The 16,851-nt window shown below is 39.3% G+C and overlaps 1 protein-coding gene across 1 annotated transcript; it reads right to left on the reverse strand.

The window, feature by feature from the left end:
• Positions 1-257: 257 nt before the first annotated feature.
• On the reverse strand, positions 258-16,051 carry TSPAN8 (tetraspanin 8). The gene is made up of 8 exons (XM_057376829.1): positions 15,740-16,051; positions 10,300-10,362; positions 7,625-7,753; positions 6,947-7,021; positions 6,756-6,863; positions 4,909-5,052; positions 3,082-3,165; positions 258-511 (listed from the first exon to the last, which is right to left on the reverse strand). Exons 1-8 carry the CDS (start codon positions 15,797-15,799, stop codon positions 458-460), a joined length of 717 nt encoding a protein of 238 aa, XP_057232812.1. The 5' UTR covers positions 15,800-16,051; the 3' UTR covers positions 258-457.
• Positions 16,052-16,851: the final 800 nt, after the last annotated feature.

Genomic DNA, 16,851 nt, shown 5'->3' on the forward strand with positions numbered 1-16,851 from the left:
TCACAAGTAACAAAACCCTGACCATACCAGGTGTCAAATTAACCCACAAGTCTCTTCATGAAAACATCCTGCTCCACAGGCAGAGGTGCTCGGGGGCCTGAGTTCCCTGGAGCAGTCAGCCACATGGCTGCRGGTGGTGTAACACACTACACGGTAAACTTGGACTCTCAACATGACATAATTGCTGTCCTAAGACAAAATAAGCACCTCAGAAACATAAACAAAGATGTTTATTGCAAATAAAAAATCATATACACACAATGAAGTCTTATGAAGTATAAAGAGGTTGTTTTGCAAATTGTGAAGCATCCATGTGCACAAGGGCTGCCATTTTAATCAAAACAGCTGCCTGGGACATGCACATATCTATCTGAATGTGCCAAACCAAATCTATCTAGCCTTCTATCTAGAAAGGTTTTGATTTGACTGGTGACATCATTCTGACACGTCCACAGTTTCATTTCCTCTGGATCTGGCAGTAGAGGCTCATAGAAAACACCAAACCAAGAATCTGGAAAACAAAGACATTTCTGGTATTACTTGGCAGTTCTGGAAATCCCAGGATACAACTGATACACAATGGGAATATTTTGTTTACAAATGTCTTGGATTTACATGCAGGCTAAATCTACTGTGCAGATGATTTTTTCCAATGTGGCTCTTAAAGAGCATGACTCCAGAATACAGATATTTTAATGAAATCAGTATTTCATTAAATACAGGTAAGACTGCAGACACCATGGAGAAGTTTCATTTATTTGAAAGACCTTTTTTTTCACATCCCTCTGTGGAAGGGAAACCCTGTAGCTCTGGGTGTTTAAAATGTAGTTGTTTGCTGTAACAGAGCAGAAGTACTGAGCAGTTCAAGAAATTTGGACAAAAATTTATTTTCTAATAAAGTTAGAGGAATGTTCCCTGTGTACTCTAAGGGTTGCTTCCCTTTGAAATCTCTCTTCTGCTGTCACTCTCTTTTGTGTAACCATATGTGTGAAGTATATGCATACATGTATACACATGCATGTTTAGGTATACATCTATACACATACCTTACCATYTGCAGTTGCAAATGGCCATGCAACCAATATTTTATATTCATCAATAATGGACAGGATTGAAACAATAGTGACTTCACTGAAGAAGCTTGAAGTTACTTGAAATAGAAAATTCAGTAGTGTCACCTTCCATAGTGGGAATTACTACATGACCTATGACAGAGAGCTGGTGAGATCAGAAGACCAGAAAGCTTCCTTCTGGATTTAAAAATAACCCAGTTTATGAATGTGTTCCACAAAAGTGAAAGCACCCAACTGACACCTTTGAAGCCATGAAGACTGGCACACTTTATTTACTGAAGGAAGAGACAGAGAAGAGCACATGTTACACAGAGGTGCAGCTAAGACAAAGGGATGGACTCACAGCTCGAATAAACTGACAGGGCTGCCCTGACATACCATGCCCCCATTTTCACTTGCACCCAAATGAACCTGGGCCCTTATCTGTATCATTTTCACTAGCAGGGTGAGCTGAAAGCAGTAACATAAGTGGCATAATGAAGCAGGCAGAGGGGGGAAGAGCATTTCTTTTTATCTCGGGTTTCCCAGAGCAGAGAGGTGGTTAAGCATGAGGCCTTTGATTTGCAATTTYTTGAATTAATATGGAAAGGCTAAATGTTTGTCAGGTGTAAATTGCCMTCTGACAATTTGTGCTGAGTCTCATATTGTTTATTCATGTTGTTTTCTTATCCTTTTATGATCGGGAGAGGCAGCCACCACAGAAAATGCCAGCTGGAGAACAGGAAGGAATCATGGCCAATGAGCTAAAGGCTACAACTCACGTAATTGCAGTAACCAGAGCAAAGTGACTTATAAATTACCTTAGGGATACCAATGCAATTTTACATTTCTATTATATTTTTAAGGCCTTTAATATTGGTGTAGTCCACCTATTTTCCCCACAAAGTAAACATGTGGGTGAGAGACCTGACCCCCCACATATAGCACCTTAAATACCACAAAGCCTGTGCTGAGTAAGAAATTGGTAGCCTGTCCTTTTCCAGTGTTGCAGCTACCTAATTCTTCCCCACTCACTACTATTTTCCCGAAAATACAGTTTTGAGTTGGGGCTCTTGTCCACTCTTCTACCAAGAGGGGCAACCCTCTGCCGATGATGTTAAGGAGTTTTTGCTTTGAATAACAGAATGAACTTTCAACAATCTTTGCCATTTCTGTTTCTCCATCAAACATCCACTGATGGAGAGCAGGGGTGGAGGAAAACCAAGGAGAAAGAGTGAAAAGAAAAAAAAAAAACTACTGAAGAAAGCAACCCTGCTTCTTTATAATTTTCTCCTAATCAAATCCAAAACAAATAGCTGATTGGATAGTCTCACTTATTTTCCTCYATTCTTCAGAGGACATTTTGCATGTTATTCTTCAACATATGGTGAGGAAATTAAAATGAATAGTTCACATATTCTGTGGTTTTTTACACACAGGAATATATGGAGCATCACAGACGTGCAACTCAGACACATCCATGCATCATCTTGCAGATTAAATTTTTAATGCCTCTGAATTATAATTATGCACCACAGCTCTTCAATGATAAGAATATGTACCTTAGGGTACATATAAGGCTAAGTTTATATGGCCTAAGTTATAAGGCCATAGGCTAAGTTTTCTTAGGATATTACTTTTTCCTCAAACAGAGATGAGAGAGAGGAGGAAAAGTCTGGCTATTCTGCCTCATGTCTTCTAGCACTGTTTATCCACGCACCCCTCTGTACACAGGGCTCACTGTCAAGGCCACAGACTGGCTTCAGGACTGTCAATCTTTTTGTAGAAAACAACCCAAGTGATACACTTGTACCAGCAGCAGGGTGGTCTGATCCCACCTGAAGTTTGCAGCTCAGCAGCAGTATAATGTTTATAGCAAATAACAGTAAGGTTATAGCTAAGGTGAGAGGTGRTTTTCCCTTGTGTATTAATTGAGCAAGCCATGTGTTTTAATCCCATTCCAAACGTATTTCTAAGTAGAACATATTGCTTGTCAGCTACTAAATATTTTAACGGTATGCACTTGTACCTCAACAACAGCCAGTCCAAAGGCAATCCCCATAATTATGATCAGATGATCTTTAAGGTATTTGATAATCACTTCTCCACAAGTCTGAAAAATAAAACAAAATTATTAATTATAGGTAAGCAATATTATCCTATAATCATGGCAATAATGGTTATACATATGTGTGTGTATATATATAAAGATATATATATAAGAATGCATCTTCTAAAATAACTCAAGTTCGCTATTTAACTCTGTAATAAAGAAAAGCTGGAGAGCAGTGCCACAGAAAGAGACCAGGCACATGGTGTGAGTCTTGGGGTGTCCTGTGAAGGGCCAGGAACTGGAGTCAATGATCCTGATGGGTCCGTTCGAACTCAGCTTATTCTGTGATTCTACAACTGGAGTTTCCTGCAGAGCTACTCTCGAATATTTGCATGCATCTGTTCTTACAGTGACTACATCTTCTTCAAGCACTGACAGTACTCCTGCAAACTGGAGGGTAAGCCAAGTAGAGTTTAAATCCATCAAAATTACATTACTGATACAACACTACAACTATCTTCCCCCCAAATATATTTTTTCACCTTATTTCCTCTCTTACAGTAAACACATGGGTCTTCTAGTTCTTCTAAAAACTCTCATTTAAGCTGCACTGAATTTCAAACCTTTTTTCCATATTAGAGGAGTTGGATATCTCTGCCAGCATCTCACACTGCCATGAAATCTGTGTGTTCATATGGGTGATATCTTGCACCTGCAGTAATTTCACAGATGGTTTCTCATGTGTCCTTTGAGAGCTTGCCTGAGGCCAAAAGGACACTAAAGTGTGGCTGAAACAGCCTCTTTCTGTACATCTTATTTCCAGGTTGGGTTCTGGAATTGTCTGCTTAACCAGGCTGTTTTTTTGCTTTAAAATATTATTTGCTTCTGTGGGACTACATGGTGAGGAAATTACCGCTCAGGCAGGATCTGAGTAAGGAGCTGTGCATTTAGAGAAGTATACAGACATGGACATTTGATAAAATCTGTTTGATGCTGGATGCACCCTGGAAAGCTTTGCACCACCAGCATTCTAAAACTTCAATTACTTTGTGCCATTCAATTATTTTGTGCAATTCTTTTTTCATATTTTTTTCATATCCATAGAATCCAAATTTCCTCATAAGGAAATGGACAAACCATGAAATTACTTGAGATCTCTACTGTCTACTAGATGTTTCTCTACTGAGTGTGCTTTCTTGTTGCCTGTCACCAGATATTTTTGCCTTATTATTATATTAATTGTTCTAATAGTTTCAAAGGGCTGTAGTTATAAGAAATCGCTCCTTGAGTATTCTGCCATGAATCCTACAATATATAAGGTTTCTTTCAAGCAGATCCTGTGAAATCAGTGTGGGATTTTATTTAAGGATTATAAAACCCCAAAGGTCTTGCATTTGATGTGTTTGATTTTCAACATACTTTAGCAGTTTGAAAGTCTCTAAGTCAACGTGTCTACTACCACAATAAGCCCGGGCAGGAACATAACCTTCTGAGAGAGCAATGAGAGCCAAAGGGTAGCTGGTGTGCAGCTCTGACCCAGAGGCATACCCTAACCCCAAAGTCATAATAGTTTCCATCAACAGTAACCATGCAGGCTGCTAAGGGCCTAAACTGGAGGCATCTCAGAAAGAGGAAGGAGTAGAGTTATGAACAGTAATTTCTGAACAGATGGCATGGTGGGAATTCTGGCTAACAAAGAGAAAGCAAAACTTTACTTTGAAAAAGATATTTGCCAGTCACCAAAGATCACCTTGGATTAAAACTTTTTTGGAAAGAAGAAGTGGAACATTACATTTTCCTTACCCTTTCATAGATTAATCTGCTGTTATATGTGATGCAGAGGTCTGRTGATGGCTTCTCTACTTCACACTGACAAATTTTTGAAGAAGGTTCGATAAAATTTTTTCCCCAGTCTTCAGGTCCATTCAGCAATCCACAGCATTGGTTCTGCAAGAAAGGAGTAAATGGGGAAAAGAGTTTGAAAAGAGGTTATTTTCAGTTTGAAGAGAGTAGGTGAGGGAGCTGAAAGGAACAAAAAAGAACAAATTTTATTTAATCCTTTTCCATGTGGAAGTTGCCCCAAACTGATATGACTCCAACACCCTTTACATTTCCATACCACTTATAAGAATGTAACGGCACAAGGTTTTGTTTGTGTTGTTTTGGTTTGGGTTATTTTTTTGTTTAAAAAAGAGTGATAGGGAGAAAAGGCCCAGATTTTCAGTATGAAGTGCTCAAAAACATTAACATACTATAAAGCTGGTAATTATCAGTGCCAGAATGGAACTGGAGTGCTGGGTATAGTATTTTTTGAGAATCAAGTCTTCTTTCTTAGGTTATACTTGCAGAAGGTAAGTTTCCAGGTCCAGTAGTATCCACATTTCATATTTTGAAAAGCCAGGCTGGAAATGTAAAATTCAGGCACATAAAAYGCTGAAATCTAGAAAAACAACCACTTTGAATGATGGTTATCCCTTTAAATTAGAAAKGGACTGAGGAGACCAGGGCTCCATTTGGGGTTTGTGAAGCTTAAACCAGGTGCAGCTTCACCTCGTGTTCCACTTTATTCAAGCCACTAAAGCTCAGGGGCGCAGACTTGGGTTTGAGGTCCTCCCTCTATTAAAAAGCAGCTGGAAATGTTCACATAATTTTGCATAAAAGCAAAAACTGTGGGACATAATATAGTAATCTTGGTACATTTAAAAATTAATGCAGTAATTATGGGATTTTTCATTTTGTTCTTCTCTCCAGAGAGCTGCTTGTTATATCAGAAGAAATAAGCTGTCTCAGAAGCAGTGGGCAAGGCTGCAGGTGGAATGGGAAAGAAGAAATGTAAGTAATGTAARACACCTAAATGTTGTTTCTTATTTCATTTTCTTTCAAAAAGTGGTCCTTWAAAACAGAAGAATTAACTTTAAGTCCATCCATCAAAGTCATCACCCCTTGGGGACTGAAAAAACAGAACAGCAGGCATTCTGTTGGTGTACAGACCCAGGTAYTCGTGGGAGGGGAAGCAGTGTATGTTGTCAATGATATCAGAGATTCAAGGGTATTTTCTGTGTGATAAGCAGGAGCAAGCTCGCACTAAGTATCCATCCATCTGGGGTCTTGCAGGTGGGGACAGCCAGGAAAAGTATAAACACAATAAAAACAAACTTCTCATCATATTTTCTTCCTCTTCTCACACAGTAAAGTATGGCATTTAATACTTCATAGCAGTAGGACATTCCAGATTAAATACACTCCTGATGTTTTCTTCATCCCAGGGGTAATCTTYCCTTTAAAGTACAGGAAAGTTCTTATTTGGGATATGGTGAAGGATCAATTCAGAAGGGAACGCTGTAACAAAGGACCAGGCAGTCTTCTCATAAACGAGCTTAACTGCCAGCCTCACATATGCTATGTCCTTGCTTCATTGCTCTTACAGACAACGCTGTTTCACAAAGAAATCATCACAGAATGACCATGTCATACCAAGAGAACAGAAGCCCCTTCTGCACTGTTTTAGYTTGCTCTTAATTCAGACCCTTTCCCATCCCCTGGAAAAGAAATTYAAATCTATGGCAGAGTAGTCATAAAATGAAGCAGAGACCAATGCGAGAGATGAAACCAATAGCTACTAACCCCTGCAGATTTTATTGTTTAATTACCTTTTGCTCAAACTTCTGGAAGTCCTTCTGAAAGTCTTTATATTCTTCTGTAGTGCTTTGCAGTTTTTTCACACTTGCCAGTAGAGTACGGTTAAGGGATGCTTCTGTCTGCATGTTAAAAKATATAATTATTTTTTGGAAGAAACAGAACTCTATGAAGATGTCAATGAAAATACAGAATAATATTGTACCTGAGATCTGTACACAGCTCCTAAAATACCTCCTGTCACCTGAAGAATCAGGATCAAAAGCAGTCCAATAAAAAACTGGGAAGAAAACAAAAGSAGTAGAAAATGATTACTTTTGCCCAAGGTGATATAATTTCTTCTAAGTTAGCATTTATCTTTCATGTGTTTGAATAACATGTACGTAGAATGAAGCTCCAGTCAGATTATTTCTTCTTTGATGATGAGAAAAACTAGTTCTCAAGACAGAGTATGCTCAGCTGATGATGAAAGCAAAGCTCAYACCACAGTACTGGCATGATAAGGGTGTGCAGGTGAGAGCTGGGCAGGGGAGACATTCTAGGTAGACAAGCAGAGGGAGCAACTGGGAATTTATGAAATTAAATAGGATGGCTAACGAGGAGAGGTTAATGGTTGATGGTGGCTGGATGGAAGCAAAAGCTAGTGACATGCTCAGGTCTCTCTGGACCCTGTCTTCTTCTGGGTCAAGAGAACCCAGCATCATTTTTGCCACCACAGAATTCAGAACTCAAACTCAAGGTAAGCAATGAAAACACAGAATCATAATCATGCTTTTGGTTAAACTAAGAGGTCCCCATCCTCACTTGATCCTAGTAGCAAGAACTTTATCCAATAAACATAGCTGTGGCCTGTTAAAGGTAGACAAATGTTTTTCTTTCCTACCAACATCAGCATGCACCGGCTCTCCTTGACAGCACCACAACACCCCAGGAACCCAAGGATCATGATGATGGCGCCCACAGCTATTAGCAGATCAACTCCTGCAAATAGGCTGCTGTCTATCCCCAGGTCCTGAAAATAGAGGGGAAAAAATTCTTACAACTACAAGAAGGTCCTCCTAAAAACATCTGTACGCTCCAAAACAAGAGAATTACTTTGTAACTGATGAATATACGGATTAGCAACTATGGAGAAATTCTGATCCATAAATAAACAAAGCTCCAATTCTCCCTTCTCAAATGTTTTGGGGGGAAGATTTGTAAAATCTGGTTCTCTGCAATCTTTGTTTCTGCACAAGATGAAAGTCAACTTTACAGAGTAAATGAGTAAATAAAGATCTTCTGTCTTTAAAGTGGCTTTCATTTGGTTTTCAGTCAATGAATCTTTGCTTTTTACTGGAAGCAGGAGACTTGATTATCTCAAAACCTCTTCCACATTAACCAAATGTTAAAGAAACAAGATCTCTGTTCATCATTAGAAGGCCAGGAACATAGCCTGTGACTGTTCCTGAGAGAACACTTCTCAGAGTGATGCTGGATATATTGGAGAAAKAGTTAGATGTATTTTCCAAAGCAGCTGCTTTCCACCCCCACCCCCAGGCTTGATCTCTAAAATTATCCTCAGAGATAACTTTATTTTGATGTGTGGGAGATTCAACTAAATAATTCATATACCTCAATATTATTAAATATCAAATTATTCAGTTCCCACAAGACTGTCTAAGGCCAAAGACCAAAATAGAAAAAAATGTTCAAAGAATATTTTCCAGTATGACTGGTGCCAAGATTAGCAAAAATGTCTGGAAGTTGTCACATTTATCTTCTGATGGAAATTGCAAAGGTATATAGACAAGTATAATTTGAAGAATGTGTTGTTCTTTCCCTTTTCAAATTGGACTGAACCTCCTGTTATTTATTCTTAGAAAGCTCTATTCATCTACAGCCAAATTCTTATGGTCTGCTCAATTATTACTGAGGCAAAACATACATTGGTTTTAAGTGGGACCTTTGCCTGCCTGGAGGCAGGCAAAATGTGAGAAAATACTTTCAATTTTAGTCCTGACTCTTAATTCATAGGTTTTTGGGGAGTACTAAGTGTCGCTTCAGGAAAGCAGTTTGTCACATAATTTGAATATTCTTTTTTGAATAGGAAATCCCTCAAAAAATAAGATTGGGTAGTTGTAGTTTTCCAAGTTCCATTGGATTGTTTGAGCCATCATACTAGAGATTGTCAACTACGAAGCATGGCAGTTTCAGCTTCTAGTAAAATGTGGCTTGAGAAGTGAAAGTCATGATTCTTCCTCTTTCCCAGAAGAGAATGGCAGAGATGTCCACCATGACCTAATTCACCTGATGCCACGGTGTCACAGTGAATCGAGTTCCCTGGCATCCATGCTCTGCCAGACTGAGACATCTGAGACTGGCTAAGGGAAACAGAGTCATCAGCCAAATGGCGGGAAAAAGACARAGCTATCTTCTTATCTCCACCATCTCTTTAGTTCCCAGGTGGGAAAACGCTGACTTAAAAAWTATTGCTCTTTACTGACAGACTGTCTAGAACAGCATGGGAGTTATCTGAAGAGTTGTAGTTTAACCTATACTTTAAGGCTGAGTCTGAAACTGGAAACCTTTCCMTGCTTCCATGCCACACCTGGCCATTTTTTTTACTTCTGTGGCCACAAAGCCTCTTTGAAAACAGAAGAATGCAAATTAAGCTTTCAAATGATTTGCATTTCTATGGCCCAAATTCATATGAAGAAATATACTCTKTAAAACCTAGAGTCAGTGCCACTGGGCACACACTGGGCAAAAGGGTCTACAGAGCCATAGGGTCTCTGCAACAACAGGACCAGCCTTTGCTGCATGTCTGCAAGCTTAAGAGATCCTCAAAACTCTATTTTGCCTAGCTTTGCAGAAAATAGAATTTTTAAGATCCAAAGTAATTTAATAACTCATACAAAAATCCAAGAGGGGAACTCAGGGGCTTTCTTCTACCCTCCAGGAGGACTTCTAGGACGTTTTAATCCTAGATTTTTGGGTATCTTTCTGTATAAGTATGAGGGGGAATGGATGAAGTGATTTTAAGGAGCTGTTGAACATCAAAGGGAAAAATCCTTTCTCCCTTTCAAAGTTGCAGTTACTAGGGAAATAAGAATTGTGTTATTGAAGGTAGTGAGAAACATAAAAATATACCCTACAAATATATAGAGTAACCCAAGGAATAGATATGACTATTCTATGCTAATAGGGGAAAGCAGTGAAAAGTCTGTGAGCTGCATGGCTCCTCATTATTCTCTAGAACACTGAAATAATTAACAAAAACGTAATTATTTTTCATTAGAGAAGACACATTTTCAAGCAGAAATCTGTGAGCATCTGCATGAAACTACATTATTAACACTAGCAGACACTTCTCATAGTCACATATCATCTGCTTGCATCTGCCTGCACTTTATCTGACTACATGCATCATAATGTTTAATCTTAACGTTATAAAATGCACTCCTCTTCCCCCACACAAACAAGCTCAACAAAAACAAAATTTGTGAAATGGGAAATTAAAGTATGTGCATTAGTTTCCACGTTTTACATGGTGCTGGTACAACTGCATGCGTTTACCTGTTGAGCATCTTTGCTAACACGTATCCATATGGAGACTCCCAAAATAACAGAACCACACACCTGCAAGAGAAAATAAAGACAAGTTAGAAAGGTCAGCAACATTTTKACTAACAGTCAGTATCCAAATTGCACCAGATGCTGTCCAAACTTCTGAAATCATTTGTTTGGCAAAGCAACAGAAACATGAATTGCTGGAGCAGAGAATGTTGATTCATTTCCAGGAAAATTCRTAAGTGTCGTTAAATCTTCAGGTATGCACCAAATCCCTGATGTTTCTACCTCAGAGGACTAAGCATTTCCATGATGATTTATACATGTGGTTGGGAAGGACACAGAAATTCTGTCATTTGAGAGAGGAAATACAAATTGCTATTGTATGTATAAGGCATCTGTGTAAAGAAAGTTTTCTCTTGTATAATGGAAATACAAGATTTGATAAGGGATGTTGTTTTGAGATTTATTCAGGCCATATATCTGGAGACATTCTCTATGGCAAAGCTACCAGGAAAAGTTCTAAATATAGTCTTTCTGCTGTTTCAAATGCGGCAATATCTGGTCATCTCCAATCCTTTGACTAGTCCTCTTAAAATGCCTACAGTAATTGTTTCCATTATATTTTTACAGAAAACAGCCAACTACAAGTTGGTCTTGTAGATGTGAATGTAAGAATAGGGTGACTTGCCTTAGCACGCTGAAGTCAGGGAAGGTGAACCCCAGTTCCAGATGCATTCCTTCATCCCTAGTTGAGCTTCTATTTTGTTGATCATTGTTCCCCTGTGTGCCAGTCACTCTATTCCTAACCTTTTTGTTGATGATTCTTACACAGAATTTCTCTTTATCAAGTGTTGCTAGGCACAGGTAAGCAAGAGGCTATTCAGGCACAAGGGTTGTGCCTACTGAGATGACTGGTAGGAAAGAGACATCACTGAGGACCAGACACTAGTCAGATTTAGAATTATCTGCCTGTCTGCCATCGATATTCATGTCATAAATGGCCCTGAAGTGTTGTTTTGAATTTCCCATGAAGGCTGGGACTGTTCTTAACCTTTTGAAATTAAAATAGTTATTTTATATGGTTTAGACTTTTTTCTTTAAAAATACTTTCCCCACTGAAGTTTTCATACAATATTCAGCTTCAAAGACATTAATGATCTTAGCAGATTATTGAATATGGAATAAAGCCAGCACTCAGGCATGAGTACCACACATTTTCCTGCTCTAAGTAGAGCAGGAAAGAAGTACATTTTAAACATTGAAAGGGAAGTWGTATAATGAATGACAAGTATAACATGTTATCAAATTTAACTAGAGTTTCCCACTGAAACCTTTTGAATCCTGCTCAATCTGCCTGGAAACTGATGGTATTATATGGCTCTATATTTTTGGTCTTGCTCAGCAGCGCTGTGGGAGTGATGTGGCTATTCACTAATAGTCTTGCTAATGTGAACATTTCCGCTGAAGCCTCTATTGCAGTAAATCCAAACAGATTTTGTCACACTGCCTTATTTGTTACATAGGACCTCCCATAAAAACACAGCTCAGTAGTAGAAGCAAATGTAGCTAAATGTACAGGAACTCATCAATCAGATGGGAATGCTGCAATATTTCCTCCATACAAAAATACAAACATCATTTATAAATCAAAATTTTACTAAGATATGCATATATTTTGATTTTAAAATACAGAGTTGGTTTAGGTTGATAAAAAATGCTCTGTTTCAGTAAAATCTTAACCATTTGTTTCTGTTTATGTTCATAATATACAAAGTGTACAAAAACACACAAAGAGGTTTTGAAATAGCAAATAAAGGTCTGTTCCCAAAGAGTCCAAGTTGAACATGTAAAGTTTGTTGGAATAGTGAATCCTAATTTTAAGTTTTCTTAAAATAAAGTTTGACCTAAAGAAGCTTTCAGAAAGTTTTCTTTTTAATGAACCAGTGTTTTCTGATGGAATAAAATGACCTTCTTTGAAAATGTCCTCACTGATTTTCCCAAAACTAGATGGCTATTGTATTTTTGCCTTAACCCTTGAAAAAAAAATCAGTTATCTTTTCTCAGTCTCATACATTGAACAGCAACAGGATGGCTGTCCCTCAAATTTGGTCAGTCYTTCTCCTCTCAAGCTTTCAATTTTGGTATGATGAGAAAATACAGCCATAGTTAGCTAAACCAATCTCACCTCAGATGAGCCTGACATAGTTCTGAACCAACAGTATGTGAAGACTCTGCACTTCTCATACACACAAATACCAAATCCACAGGCCATTTCCTCCTCTGGCACACACTTTTTAAACATTGAGTTCAAGGGTATCAGGAGGAACTTTTACAAGGTTATTTCTATTCAGGAAAACACTGGCTGGAACACTTCCTTGAGACACCTGAAATTACAGCTCTAGGAAGGTCCTAGAGAACATAAGGTCGATGGCTCAGCAAACCTGCCCAGCTTGTGCTGCTGCTTCAGGAACTGAGATGTTCACATTAAGGTTCAGGGACTACTTTGTTCATAAATGGGACTGCAAGTGGGGTATTAAAAACTGATCAAAGAGGCTCTGCCACTTATCATGTTAATAATCATGCCTTGAACTAGACATCAGTATTCAGTGAAAAAAGGTAATTCTACAATTTTGCAGGGTGTGGAGTAGCAGAAGTTGACACAATGAGGACAGCAGGTGAGACTGGATGACCTGCAAACTCTGAGGAAGGGAAAGAGGAAAAACCTGACATATGTGCCAGGTTTAATTCACAAAACTAACAAGAATTGACTTAAGGAYTTAACTTATTAATTAGAAGCTCCATACAGGCAGTTCCAAAGCACAGGTCTTCAGAAGCCCATAGTCAGCTATTTTTCACCAAACTGGGAAGATGCAAAACTCTATTGATGTGCTGGAGCCCAGCATGGGGTTCGTGGGGCTGTAGATTCCCGGGGTACTTATGTCATAGTCATAGTCACTTYGCAGAGCTATCTTAGACTATTCCAGGGCTCACACACTTAGTGCTGCAAGAACTGCTTAGACAAAGTTATCAGAAGGCTGGGAAGCCAATTCCTGAATCTTCTAGGAGGGGACACTCCCAGAGAGATTGCAAAGGGCGTAAAATGAAAGGATGCCAGGTAAATACGCAACTGTTGTTCTTATCTGCTTCAGTTAAAGTCACCTTCATTTCTCATATCAGTAATTTTCCACTTGTCAACAGCCTTGTGCACTAGAGAAAGCGGCTGCAGGACAAGTAGCTGTAAAGTCATCTCTGTTCCGTCTACCTTACTATCGCAATTTAATGATTTCCAGGAATTAGAGACAGGAATGTGATCCAAAAGATTCAGCTTTGCTATATTTCTGTCATCTGTTCTTCTCAAACTTGATCATGCTAAACTAAACATCCTGCTAAAAATAATTAACTATAGCTGCATTCCTGTCCTTCTCTGTTTCATTTTCCCCTACCTTAATAGTGCTAAACACTTTCCCTTAAAATAATTTACTGCAGTTGCATTCCTGTCCTTCTCTGTTCCATCTAGACAAACACATGCACAACAAATGCTCTCAGCATTTTCTTCCTCAGAATACAGCACAGGTTTTCCAACTTTGGTATAAAGATAGGAAGTTTGTTTCACATGTGCTCGTTACAAGGCTCCCCCAGGATTGTACTCCTTTTTTTCCCCCAGGAAAACAATACTACTACCTGGGACATTATTCCATTGTTCGTTCTGGAAGCAGTTTGAAGCTTTTCTAATGGTAGTCTGAAACATTTGTCCATGTTTTAGCTTACAATAAAYATAGATAAATGTGAACAGGTCCRCTGGTTTTGGCTGGGGTAATTTTCTTCACAGTGGCTGGCATGGGGCTGTGGTTTGGATTTGTGCTGAACATAGGGCTGATAACATAGAGAAGTTTCTGCTGTTGCTGAGCAGAGCTTGCACAAATTTTCTGTTCATACTGCCAGTCAGGTGAGGAGACTGAGGGTACATGGGAGGCTGGGAGGAGACACACCCTGGACAGGCTCCAACTGACCAAAGTGAAATACCAGACCACTCAGCATCAGGCTCAGCAAATAAAGCTGGAAGGAAGAAGGAGGAAGGGGGGGAACATTTGGAGTGATGGCATTAGTGCTCTCTCCCAAGTAAACATTTCACGTCATGAGGCCCTGACCTCCTGGAGATGGCTGAACACCTGCCTGCCCATGTGAAGCAGGGAATTAATTCCTGTTTTTGTTTTGCTTGCATGCATGGCTTTTGCTTTCCCTATTAAACTCCTTTATGTCAGCTCATGAGTTTTCCAGCTTTTATGCCTCCAGTTTTTTCCCCAATCCTGCTGGAGCRGGTGTGAGTGAGCGTCTGTATGGTACTTGATTGCTAGTTGGGATCAAACCACAACAACAGGAAAAGCTTTCTGAGGGACAGGAATTTGAATTCAGAAACTTAGGGATTCTTGTAAGTACTTTTGCATAARAACTTCAATACAAATGTTCAAAATCTTCAATCAGCCTTGACAGAAGTGGAGGAAGAAACTGGGGGAGACAGTCCAAACCAATGCTGGTCTATCAGGAATTTCTTTGTGAGATCTACAAGCAATCAAAGAATTTGGGCTGGCCACAAWTTTTCCAAGGCTACTGTTTGTGGTCCCTTTTGAATGGTATCACCTTTTCTCTTGAAAAAAAATCCCTTGAGGCAAAGCCCATAATGTGGCCAGTAGTTTCGCTTCTGATTTCAGTGAACCTCTGGTGAACCTGACAAATCTCTGTCAGGAAATCTGAGAATGAAGTCGAACCATGAGGGAAACGTTCTTTAACTCAAACCTTTCCAGAGCTTCCAGGATTTGAAATTYTTGCAACCCAGCTGAGACAGACAAATATGGTTCAAATAACACCCAGAAGCCTGCCTGCTGTGCTGTGCTGTGCTGTATCAGCCTTGGCACAGCTATGGCAGTACTGCCAGCTCATACATTGTTACAAACTTTTACTGTCAACCATCAGAAACTAATTATGCACTGAATGTAAAGCAAAGAACCACAAAGAAGGATGCGAAAACCATTTATCAATTAGGAGGCTAAAAATTCAAGTGAATTTTCCATATTTTCTGTTGCAATTTCATTTTCAGGATCTTGCACGCAAACAGCAGCAAGAAAAGGAAGAGAACTGTGCACTGTTACTGAAGAGTCTGACTATCTTCTGACTGAGATGAGCGGTGTCCCTTGGCATGAGGGCACTAGATGAGCAGCGAGACAGACTTGGGGCTTGTCTGCTTTTGAATGCAGAGGGAAAGGTGTTTAGATGGAAAAAGACAAAGGGAAGGGCAAAAGTTAAATATATGCTCCCCTCCCGGATTTAGAATTGCACTCTGATTCCACTTAGGCTCTATTTTCTTTACAATTCATTTAACTATAGCATTCAGATAATGGGGAACACATTTCATACATCACTAATAACAGTTTAAACACTAACTTACCCAAAATAAAAAGTTGAAGATGAACATGGAGTACTTCATGCAGCTGCTTACACCCGCCATCTTCAACAAGCTGAGACAAAAACAAGCACTGCAAAAGAAACCTTCCTGAGAGTTTGACCTTGATATAWAAGTTGTTCTTGCGTCTTCAGAAAACTTCTCAAACCACCTCAAACACACTGTGCTCTGCTACTGAAAGCAAAAATTATGAGCAAGTCATCCACAATTACTTAAATAATTGCTTTGCCACAGGTAAATATTAACCAAGCATTGGGGAAGCACTAACTGTTGTTATCACCGAGTCTCCAGGCTCTTACTGTGTCTTGTGATCTGTACTTCTCTGTAATCCTMTTACTTGTCTACGCCTCAAAAGCAAATAATGAAGCAAAAGTGATATTTTAGAAAGAGAAGTGAGCATAAAAACATTTTATAGACCCACTTTAAGAAGAAGTTGAAACGATGGCATTTCTTAAAGCTTTACATGGCAGGATTTACTCTTCCACTGCCTGGTGTTCACTGCCAGCATTCATTCAGATGTGCTCACCCTCCCACTTCAGTGCTCAACCGGCAYAACGGGATGGGTCTGCTTTATCCTAGCAGAGTAGGGGTAAGGAATCTGCCAACATTTTCTCCCTCTGGGTATCGACTTCAGATCTTTCTCTTCTTCCTCACCRAGTCAGGACCCCAGGAACCTAAGCATTGTGTTGCCCAAAACGTCCTGCTGTGCAGGTTTCCGGAAGTGTTGTGAGCCCCACAACAGTAATCCCAATTCTGGCATTGGATGCAGATACCTCTCAGTAACAGGAGCTAGACTCATTCCAGAAGGCAAGGCAATAAGTTTATTTCATTAGTTTTGGGTTTTGTCTTGTTTGTTTTCTTCTGTGTCCCCCCAACTAGGGATCCTGAGGGTAAGATAAAGGTATTATTGCCGTGATTTTTCTATCAGTCTATTTTCTGAAGAAGACACATACAGCAGTGCTTGTAGGAATGATGGTCAGGCACAAGTTTCTCTGACTTTGTCATAAAGAAAAAATTTTAATTTTGGAGGTGGACACAGTGTGAGAGATTAAGGACACACTGGTCTGAACTGATTYATGAAGTCTGTTGGCCCAAAC

The sequence above is a fragment of the Malurus melanocephalus genome, unplaced genomic scaffold (assembly GCF_030028575.1).
Source record: "Malurus melanocephalus ecotype Western Australia unplaced genomic scaffold, MMel_1.1 scaffold_10, whole genome shotgun sequence".
Classification (NCBI taxonomy): Eukaryota; Metazoa; Chordata; class Aves; order Passeriformes; family Maluridae; genus Malurus; species Malurus melanocephalus.